General features: G+C 36.8%; 1 protein-coding gene across 1 annotated transcript; it reads right to left on the minus strand.

Moving 5' to 3' along the window:
- Positions 1 to 8,694: 8,694 nt before the first annotated feature.
- On the minus strand, positions 8,695 to 10,188 carry LOC107775025 (protein NOI4-like). Its single transcript, XM_016594695.2, has 3 exons — positions 10,064 to 10,188; positions 9,372 to 9,572; positions 8,695 to 8,938 (listed from the first exon to the last, which is right to left on the minus strand). The coding sequence occupies exons 1-3, from the start codon at positions 10,070 to 10,072 to the stop codon at positions 8,915 to 8,917; spliced, it is 234 nt and encodes a 77-aa protein (XP_016450181.1). The 5' UTR covers positions 10,073 to 10,188; the 3' UTR covers positions 8,695 to 8,914.
- Between the last annotated feature and the right edge of the window lie 591 nt (positions 10,189 to 10,779).

The following is a 10,779-nucleotide window of genomic DNA, read 5'->3' on the forward strand; positions in this document are numbered from 1 at the left end:
AAGAACTGTGGTCAAGTCTTATATTTTCGTTCAGAGTCCGCCACAGGCAGTTTAAGGAGGCATATAAAGTATTGTCTTGAGCGTCCTCCGGAAATTCGTATTTAAGATTTTAAGACAATTTGTGTTATTTTAAAATTATTAGACGTATTTATGCTTAATATTTTAGTTTGTTAGATTAATCATTAATTTGAAGTATTGTTAATTTATTATGCATGAAAATTTAGTTTTACTATTTTTTGTAATTTACTTTTTAAATGCAAACTTTAATTTTGAATTTTGAAATAAATGTAGCACTTGCAATTTATATTAATACTTTTGTATTAATATAACTTGAAATCTTTAAATTAATACAAATTATTAATATAACTTACAATAGTTATACAAAATACAAAAAAATTTAAAAAATACATTAAACCCGGCCCGGCCCGGCCCCCTTAACTCGTAACCCTTACAGTTCAATTTTTACCCGGATGAACCCGAACCCGTTAAACCCGTTAAGCCCTAACCCGTAATCGGCCCGGACCGTAAAACGTACGGGTCCAAAAAATAGCAACCCGACCCGGCACGGCCCACCCGTTTAACACCTATAGTTAAACTTCATATTCCTAGTATCATCTGCTCTAACAATAAGCATAAAAATAGATCACGTATTTTTAGAATCTCATTTACAAATTTAATTGTTGTTACCATTTTCACGGTAAACAAGATTCATCAATTTGCTTGTTTGGGGGTTCAGTTAGTAGATTCTGACGATGGTGGAGTTCGACTCCAAAATAATGCAAAATCGTCTGTCATAGCTGAAGTCAGGGAAAGGTAGTACGAGGGCCCAGAGTTGATCGAGTTGAGATTGTGAGTTCCCCAGTAGAAGAAGCCATTGTTAGAGCTCAAGAGAGATGGGGTTCTCAGATACAGGGGTTGTCTGTGTGTTCCAGATGTAGCAGGACTACGAGACAGGATTACGTTAGAGGCATATTATTCGCGGTACTCCATTCATCATGGGTCGACAAAAATGTATCACGACATTAAGATTGTGTATTTGTGGAACGATATGAAGAAGAACATTGTTGAGTTTGTCGCCCAATGTCCAAGTTGCCAGCAGGTGAAGGCAGAACACCAGAAGCCCGGAGGGCTAATGCAGACTTTAGAGATCCCGACAAGGAAATTGGAGGCGATAAACATGTTCTTTATCACGGGTTTACCACGCTCTATTCGTAAGTTTTATTCCATATGGGTGATAGTCGATAGGCACACAAAATCAGCTCATTTCTTACCGGTCAGATCTACATATACAGTAGAAGATTATGCAAAGTTATATATTAAGGAGATAGTGCGGCAACACGGAGTACTAGTTTCTATTATATCTGATCGTGGGGCCCAGTTTATAGCATATTTTTGGAGGTCATTTCAGAGAGGTCTAGGGACTCAGGTGAATCTCAGCACAGCTTTTCATCCAAAGACAGAAGGACAAACTGAGTACACAATTCAGATGCTCGAGGATATGTTACGAGCATGTGTGTTGGATTTTCAAAGAAGTTTGGATGAATATAATAACAATAATCACTCCAGTATCCAAATGGCTATGTATAAGGATTTGTATGGGCGTAAGTGCATATCTCCTATAGGGTGGTTTGATGTTGGAGAATCTAGGTTACATGGACCAGACGTGGTTCAGTAGGCCATAAAGAAAGTAAAGCTTATCTGGGAGCGACTGTTGACAGCTCAGATTCATTAGAAGTCATATTCTAACGTTCGGCAACGAGACTTAGAGTTTGGGGTTAATGACTGGGTATTCTTAAAGGTATCACCTATGAAGGGAGTGATGAGGTTTGGCAAGAAAGGCAAGCTTAGCCCACGGTATATTGGTCCTTATAGGATCATTCAGAGAGTGGGTCAAGTAGCATATGAGTTAGAATTGCCCTCAGAATTGGAGTTCATCCAACTGGGTTTTCACGTATCTATGCTACAAAAGTGCATTGGAGATCCTACCCGAGTGGTGCCCACAAATGATGTATAGATTACGAAGGACTTTTCATACAAGGAAATTCCAATTGCCATCGTAGGCCGACAAATCTGCAAGCTATGAAATAAGGAGGTAACCTCCGTGAAGGTTTTATAGAGAAGCAAGAATGTGGAAGAGATAACGTGGGAAACGGAGGAAGAAATAAAGTTTAAATACCCCCACCTATTTCAAACTGAAGATATGGCTCGAGATGGGATGCTACTGCACAACTCTATTCAGGCTAGTAGGTCATCAGGTAAGCTCTTATTTTTGACTTTCAGTATTTATGAGTTACGGTTGTGTGGGGCAAAGTGTTGCTATTTATAGACATTGGCCATGTGTGGCATACATATTATGTTTTCTGGTTGCGTGCAGGTTGGTTTTAGTCTAGTGTACGGAGGAGACTCTAGCAAAATTTTCTAAAGTCTCTAAGAGTAAACATTCGAGGATGAATGTTACCAAGGGGATAATGATGTTACACCCTATATTTTCATACGTAAAAGTGCGTCGTAAGCAAACTAATGTAGGACCAAAAGTGAGATAATATTTGAAAGTATATAAAGTAAGTTAATCATGTTATCTCAGAGGTTACAAATATTGAAGATCATGAACAACAAGTACAAAGAGGGTTGGAAGGTTCAGAAGCTAAATGAATTGAAGAAAATAATGTTTCGTCAAAAGTCGACAAGTTGGGAATGTTATAACATGTACTTTTGGGGTGAGACCAGGGAGCTTAACATTATAAGGAGGTTATGTTATTAATTAGGGTAGTCTTATGATAGCCGTGTGCTATGTTTTGAAGTCAAGCGAGTTGTGAAACAAAAGTCGATGAAAGTCATCACAAGTTACGTTCATAAGTTTTATTGAAATTTTGGGTAAAATATAACTGCTATTTTCTCACAATATATTTAGAGTTATGGGGTGTTCCACCCATCAAATTGAGGATCTATCAGTCTACTTTCTAACTCATTTAACCGTTTGTCAATACGATATTGGAGTAGAGAGATATGGGCATTTTTACGAGACTGCACTGACGGCTAGGTGACATGTAGGTGTGTCACCTACTTGCTTAAATGAGAGCCCAAAAAATGGGCTATTTCGGGTCATCGAAAGAGGAATTTTAAAGGCACATTTTCTTCATATATTACACTAAAAATAGGGTATAATAACTAGACATAAGCTCTGCAAAAATCCTCCCAAAATTTTTCCACAAACCCTAATTGATTTTATCTCCCTTTCAAGTTCTAATTGGAGGTAAAATCTAGAGTTTAAAGAACCAAGATAGGAGCTGAGTTATCCAATAAGTCGTTCTATACTTGTAAGAACTCACGGGACGGTGATTGGAAGCCGCGAGCTCGAGTTATTCACTTGTAGTAGACTATATTGTGTTGTTGTTAGGCTACGTGTTTTACTGCTGTTTTGTGGAGTTTTGGAGGAGTAAGGGGGTTTATAAATACCATATAAATGTAGGGTGGTTGGCTGGTCGTTCGTCATAATATTTTTGTGTTGTTTGACATTACTACGGTGGTTGTTTTATGTATGAAGAGGTTGGGGTGTGTTGGGCTGTTTTGTAGAATTTGATGGTGTGTATAAGGATGGAAAATAATGTATATATGTTGTTATTGTTGTGTTATTATAATTTTGGTGTTATCTTGAATTTTGGAGGAATTAAGGATTATATGGGAGATGATGCCCGTTATAATACAAAATAAGTTTGTCATCCGTTATGCGATAGTTGTACCTTTCGTAACTTAATGATACTATTATTATCGTTATTGTAGATTAAGGTGCAAAGAGGTGAGTTCAACTTGGTGATTGGAAAGATTGTGATAAGGTATTTTAAGGCTAAGCCCTTCCTACATTTTGGCATGATCTCGTAACTACATGTGTTTGATAATAAGACATAAAGAGAAGTTCATATTCCTGAATTTATGTACATTTTTCTAGTTTCATAAGTTACAGCATTCTCCCTTATCGTGACTTCATATTTAGTTTAATTTTGTCTTCTGCCAGCCAAGAGAGTAGAGAGTCTGTATATATATGCACACAGTATTACAATATTTTCACCACCATCGAGCTATAATCGATGGGCAGGCCCCTATTGGGCAACCTCAGATCTGATAGTAAGTTATATACTGAGCCCACTGTGGTCGAGCGCCTATGAGCGGGCCCAGAATGGCCAAGATATAGAGCCTAGTATGGCCGAGCAACTATGAGCGAGCCTACTATAGCGGAGCAATTACACGTTCCGAGCCTTAAAGGGCCGGACATTTATTTTACTTACTATATTGAGAGAGTTGAGTCAGTATCACCAGGTAAGTATATCTCCAAATCATCTTTGACTCCCAGTTACTTTCAGTTATCATATTATCAATTAAGTTTCAGCTTTCAGTTATTTTATTGCCTTATTTACTCGGTACATTATTTTGTACCGATGTCCCTTTTCTAGGGACGCTAAATTTCATGCGTGCAGGCTCAGACAGATAGACGAGTAGACCTCCTCAGTAGGTATTTCCTGAGTTCAGCCTAATCGGTAAGCTCCACGTTCTTCGGAGTTGCCGGATCTAGAGTATTGTGTACATTTTATGTATATATGTATATATGTTATGGGTAGGTCGGGGCCTTATTTCGATCACAGTACATCCATCAGTAGAGGCTTGTAAACATATTCTGTCCGTTAGTGCAGTATGTTGGGCTTGTAGGTCTTGTATGTATATTTTATTGGGTTATCAGCGGGAGTATATATGACGGCCTTGTTGGCCCAGCGTTAATTGATGTTTAGTCAGTGTTAGTCTCCGTTCAGTTTTATATTTTACTTTGCAAATTGTCTTTTATTGTGGCCCCATGACCAAGGTATGATATTATATGTTCAGAGTCCCTTAGTCGCAAGTTGGTATACAAGGTTAGGTGAGGCACCGGGTGCCGGTCTCGCCCCTAGGTTTGGGGCGTGACAATCGGATTGAAAAATGGGACTTAGCATCACTGAAGTTGGGAGCCTTCTGGTGTGATCGCATCTGCAAGGGTATTGGCCACATGTGCGGTTGATGTAGCGCAGGAGCGGAGCTAGGCTAGCCTGGAGCGTGATGCAGGTGCAAGGAGTCTTCCGCATCTGCGAGACCGCAGGTGCGAGCAAGACTCTATAGATGTGCAGAATGGGAGAGCTGGTTGTCTTCGCAGAAGTGGATCAAGGGTCGCATAAGCACTTCCGCAGGTGCGGAACTTGGAGCGCAAGAGTGGACCATGTGGACTTAAGTGACTTCCGCAGAAGCGGAACTCTTATCACAAAAGCAATTCTGCAGGTGCGTATATTGGCCCGCAGGTGCGAAAGCACTGGGCAGAATATTAAATTCGAGGGTTTTGTGATTTTCATCATTTTGGACATTTCAATCTCGGGCTTAGGTGATATTTGAGAGAGATTTCGAAAGGATTCATGAGGTAAGTCACTTGTGGTTATCTTTATTTAATAATTATGCTTCCCCATTGAAATTCCCACCTAGTTTGTATGTATCCTTCCCTCTCTTAACCGACCCTTTCTAAAATACTCAAAAAAATCCTTTTTTTGTAAATTCTTTTTAACCTTACCTTTTCTTATTATTCCACCTAGATAAATCTAAATGAACAAATTAATTAGGCCGGATAATTTCATATGTATAAGAATATCATTACTTGATTGATCTAAGTTCATGCAATTTATTAATAAAAATGAATAATTTATTTATTAGTTATTAATATTTTGGTCAATCGTTGAATAAAATCAACTGAAGGGGAAATCATTTCGCCCTTTTTAATTTAATTTAGTTACACATCGTAAATCTATAAAACAAGAATTATAATTATCAATAAAAATTCTTATATTCAAATTGTTTTAATAATGAATTAATAAGGAGATGGACAAAGCAATCTAAAGTGAATATTCGTTGAGACGAAGTATGATATTAAGTGAAGGAAAGGGGAATTTTAGTCCCCTGCTCTTTAATATCATCGTAATTTTTTTTTGCTTTCACTCTAGATCGTCTATAAAATAGTTGTATATTTAGATTCCCCTATTATATTCCCTAAGTTAAGTAATTCTCTTGAGCCACCCACTATATTTATACATTGCTTTGGGATAAGCTAAATAAGACTATTTCAATGATGGTCTTCCATGGGTTCACCTATAAGCCGTCGCTAATATAAATTTGAGGGTTTCATGATTTTTATCATTTTGGATATTTCAAAATCGGGCTTAGACGATTTTTGAGAGGGATTTCGAAGGGAGATTCTTGAAGTAAGTCACTTGTGGTTATTTTTATTCAATAATTATGCTTCCCCATTGAACTTCCCACCTATTTTGTGTGTTTTTAAAGTGTAATTTTGGGAGTTTGAGGCTATGGATTTGGAGAGTTTAATTTGGGGATTTGAGTGACGATTTGGTGTCAGATTTTGGTAAATTTGATACGATCGGACTCATGTTGAATGGACTTCCAGATTTTGTGACTTTTATTCCAACATGTGGGACCGGGAGGGAGGGGGCAACTTTTGAGTTGACTTTTTGATTTTTGATTAAGAACTAAGTATTTTCATATGGAATTGATCCCTAGAGCTTTAGTTGATTGCATCAAATTATTTATGGCTAGATTCGAGGCATTCGAAGGCCGATTGGCGAGGCAAGGGCTTGCTAACAAAGTGATTCGATTTTCTTGAGGTAAGTATCATATTTAAGCTTGATTGAGTGATAGCCACGTGCTTTTGGGTGTGCACATGTGTGGGGATGATCCCATGTGCGGCACCGGGATTGTATAATCATGTTGGGGTTGTGCTCGGGCTCTTATAAGCCCAAAAATGACTTTTGAGCTTCAAGCTTTGGTATCAAACATGTTGTAACAGTTTATGTGATCTACTTGAGCTATGATGAGATTACTTAGAGGTTTAATGCCTAAACGATCATGATAAATACTTTTCATTGATGAAATTGTCGGTTTAGACTACTATAGCACACCTTGCACATGCCTACATTTTAGCATGTGATTTACACCAGTCCAGGGACATGAGAACCTTATTTCATTCATCTTATTCCTGCAAACCTGCTTTATTGCTTCTATATGATATTTTTTACTAGGCATGCGGCTATATCGGGCGAATTATGTTATTGGCACGTGAGTTATCCGTGCATCACATAAGTTGTCCTTGTGGATCCATGTATTAATATTATTGGTATGTGAGTTGTCCGTATAACACTTGAGTTATCCGTACAGATCCATATATTAATATTATTGATACGTGAGTTGTCCGTATCACACGTGAGTTGTCTGTCTAGGTTTATGGTTAGCATATGAGTTGTCCGTGCAGTGCGTGAAACCTGTATTTTCTTGATCATTTATCTGATTTACTTGTTTCTTTTCTCTATATGCTATAATATTGTAAAGCGAGGTATTTGAGAAACAGTGCACATGCACACACAGATGTTCTTCACACGAAGCCTTATGAGTTAACTTTACCTTTTTATGTTGTTTTGGTCCAAAACGACAGAATTGCACTGATTTAACTGGTGATCTCAACAAAATTAGCTTCTCTTAACTTGCCTTATTTATTTGCGATACTTATTGAGTTGTTTGTACTCACACTACACCCTGTACCTCGTGTACAGATCCAGGTATTTTCACGCACGGCGATTGTTGATGGTGGAGTCTTACATGTTGATCATTGAGATAGTTGTTTGAGCGCCCACAGACCTTGACTCTACTTCCCCTATCTTTCAGTTTTATTTATTTAGCCCTACTTTCTAGACAGTGTATCATACTATTCATTATATATCGATGCTCATGTACTCGGTGACACCCAAGTTTTGGGAAATTTCTATATTTAGTTGCGACATTTCATCTGGTTTTATGATAATTCCATTGATATAAACCTGTTTCTAGCATGTTTTGCTTTTGAAAATGTTGGGATATGTGAGTTGTCGGCTTGCCTAATATCATAATAGGCGGTATCACGACGTGTCGAGTTTGGGTCGTGACAAAATGTTTCCTTTTTTCAATTTTTTTAAAACAGTGTTTGATTATCAAAATCTTACAATTTTTCTAATATCAATTGAAAATGCACTTTCAAATTTGAAAAACTATCGAGAACCAGTTTTTCAATTGAAAATTTGAAGGTTGCTATTTTTTAGTTTTATAAATTTACTCTATATTTTTAAAATTTATAAAAGACCCCATGAGTTATTAACCAAGTTAACCATCAACTACCCACTTTCCCTTCCATAAAGTCAGAAACAATAAGTGCAAGCGGCATGTCTTCTTCTCACCAAAGTGTGCGGCTGCCTTTCCACTAGGCCTAGTTGATTCTTGCCTACTTTTACACCTTCTCTGTGTGTTAGTAGAATTAGAACATGTGATATTGATTTTGCATCTTTTGTGTGTTGCAGTAAAGCAGAATATGATAACAATTAAACAATAGCATGTTTGATAGTTTCTTTCAAGTAGGATAATCAAATTGGTGTGGTTTTGATATTTTTTTACAAATTGTAGGGTATAAATCATGTTTCATAGTTTTGAAAAAAAGATATCCAAATATGTTGCAAAAATTATAACCGAACAACTTTATCTTCAATTCAAATTTTAGTGAAATTCCAAATTTGATTTTTTTTTTTTGGAATTCATGTCCAAACGCCTACTTAATCTATATGCAATAGGAAAGCCACTGATGTAGTTGTTAAAGCACAAGAAAGTGTGTTTCTGAGATATGACGTCTCTTCCTAGAATCCATGTAGGAAGAGATTTGAAGAAGCATTATGCTACATATATCACTACAGAAAATGATCAGAAAATAAGAAGCAACATGCATTCCTCCACTTCTACAACTAGACTCGCATGCTTGAACTGCAATTGAAGATTTGCCTTTTGTTTCACAACTGGCAGCTACAGAAATATCCAGGTTTCAGAAACAGCAAAACCTCTTTTTCTGCATAAAGTACATTGAAGAACATGATCATCAACTATTCAAGTAGAGTATTAAATCTGAATGCTTGAAGCAAAAGGGGAAGCTAAGACTCCATGGATTATCATTCAACTTTAAGTTTATCACACAAAAATTACAAAATTAATTGTTTTAACCAAAAAACATGCATATATTCTCATGTAATTAGTATAATCACGTGATCATCTGAGCTTGCATAATATCCACGTAGGACCACTTCAAATTCCCAAGAAAATTATTTTTTTACTTTAAACATGATGTCCTTCACTAGGTGGCAGATCATGAGTCATTTTTTTTTTAATTGGGTCATAAAATATTTTTTTCTAATTTTGTGGTGCCAATTTAGTAAAATAAATAGGAAGTTGAATGACTGTATGCCAAATTAACACAAAGAAAAGACTTAGTTGGCATCAAATACCGTTGGATCTTGCTGACATGAGTCATTTTGTCTAGACGTAGCTTCAGCTCTGGGTGATGATGCTGGTGCAGAACTGGCCGCAGTCCCAGTGGCTTTCTTCTCATCTCTAGCGTTGGCAAATATAACTGTGTACCCGTCTGCTGAGGCTGGATCATTCACATCCCATTCACCAAATTTGGGCAATGGTTGACCTTTCTCTTGCTTTGAATTCGGTACAAGGTAACAGGAATTCATACAACTACATTAACTTTTCACTCATGACCATGAGTTGCAAATTTCTTAAAGGTATTCTATTAGGAGTATATAATATAACTCGAGTAGAAGACTGCAAGGTTGTGGATGCAAAGTAAAAATACATCCGCTAGCAAAACGTTGCATCAAAATTTCAAGGAAGGGAATACTTATAAATTGAGAGTGAGGAAAAAAGAAAAGCTGATAGTTAAATATAAGTGTAAACAAGATTAATTGCGTCCATCTTATATTCAGCATTTCCCAATGAATTATACAAGTTAGAAACACATTCAAAAGAAGAATTAGGGACAAGAATTCGTTAATTCACGATGAACCCTCACAATACAGATATTTTAGTTGTATGTTCTCTACCTCAAAATGATGATGAATTCATGTAAGAACCAAACAATTAGAGGCGACCATTTGCAAACTGAAAAGAATTGGAAGAGAGAGAAACTTACAGAAGTCATCGGTGTGTATTGCAGATGAAGAGATTGAAGGAGAGACAAACAGAGAGGATGATCAGAACGAATCTTAAGGTAGAAGGAGATCTAGATGGCGATTTGAGGGAATAAAAAGTACAAACGAAGTGGGAAAATCAGTTGTCGCTCCCATGTCCCAACTTATAATGTCAGATTGCACACGCATGGGACCCAAACTGTCTGGTTCACGACAATTATAAAAATGCAATTGGTGTCTTGACATGGGATGTATTTATGCTACTTTCACACTTTTCTACTTGAATCATATATAAATATGTATGTTTACCCTAAAAATTGAATAACAATTAAACTTATAATGTGGTTTTAAGGATACATGATTTCACCTAATATCAATTAATGGATACAAAATTAGTAGCAGAAATTAACAAATAAATTAAGCAAACCAGTGTTTGAACGGAGCTAAGCCCTCGAGTTGAATACCCTCGGACTGATCGATGCAAGAATAGTTAAAAATATAGCAATCTGATGAACAAGAATATAAGCCAGAAGGTATTGTATTGCTTTGATATCTCAGAGTATAAGGTGTTTATAAAATGACCAAACCCCTCTTAATATAGCAAAGAAATACTATCTATGGTATAATTCTAATTATGAAAGTAAATTCCATGATTAGCCTGAAAAATCGCCCTTGATTTGATCTGTTCCGGGATTTTCGTTGTGATCTTCGACCGGTC

The sequence above is a fragment of the Nicotiana tabacum genome, chromosome 22 (assembly GCF_000715075.1).
Source record: "Nicotiana tabacum cultivar K326 chromosome 22, ASM71507v2, whole genome shotgun sequence".
NCBI lineage: Eukaryota > Viridiplantae > Streptophyta > Magnoliopsida > Solanales > Solanaceae > Nicotiana > Nicotiana tabacum.

Coding starts and splice junctions, on each gene's coding strand:
- LOC107775025 (XM_016594695.2), bottom strand. Junction 8,939..9,371: donor CATGTCAGCAAGATCCAACG/GTATTTGATGCC, acceptor TACTTTATGCAG/AAAAAGAGGTTTTGCTGTTT.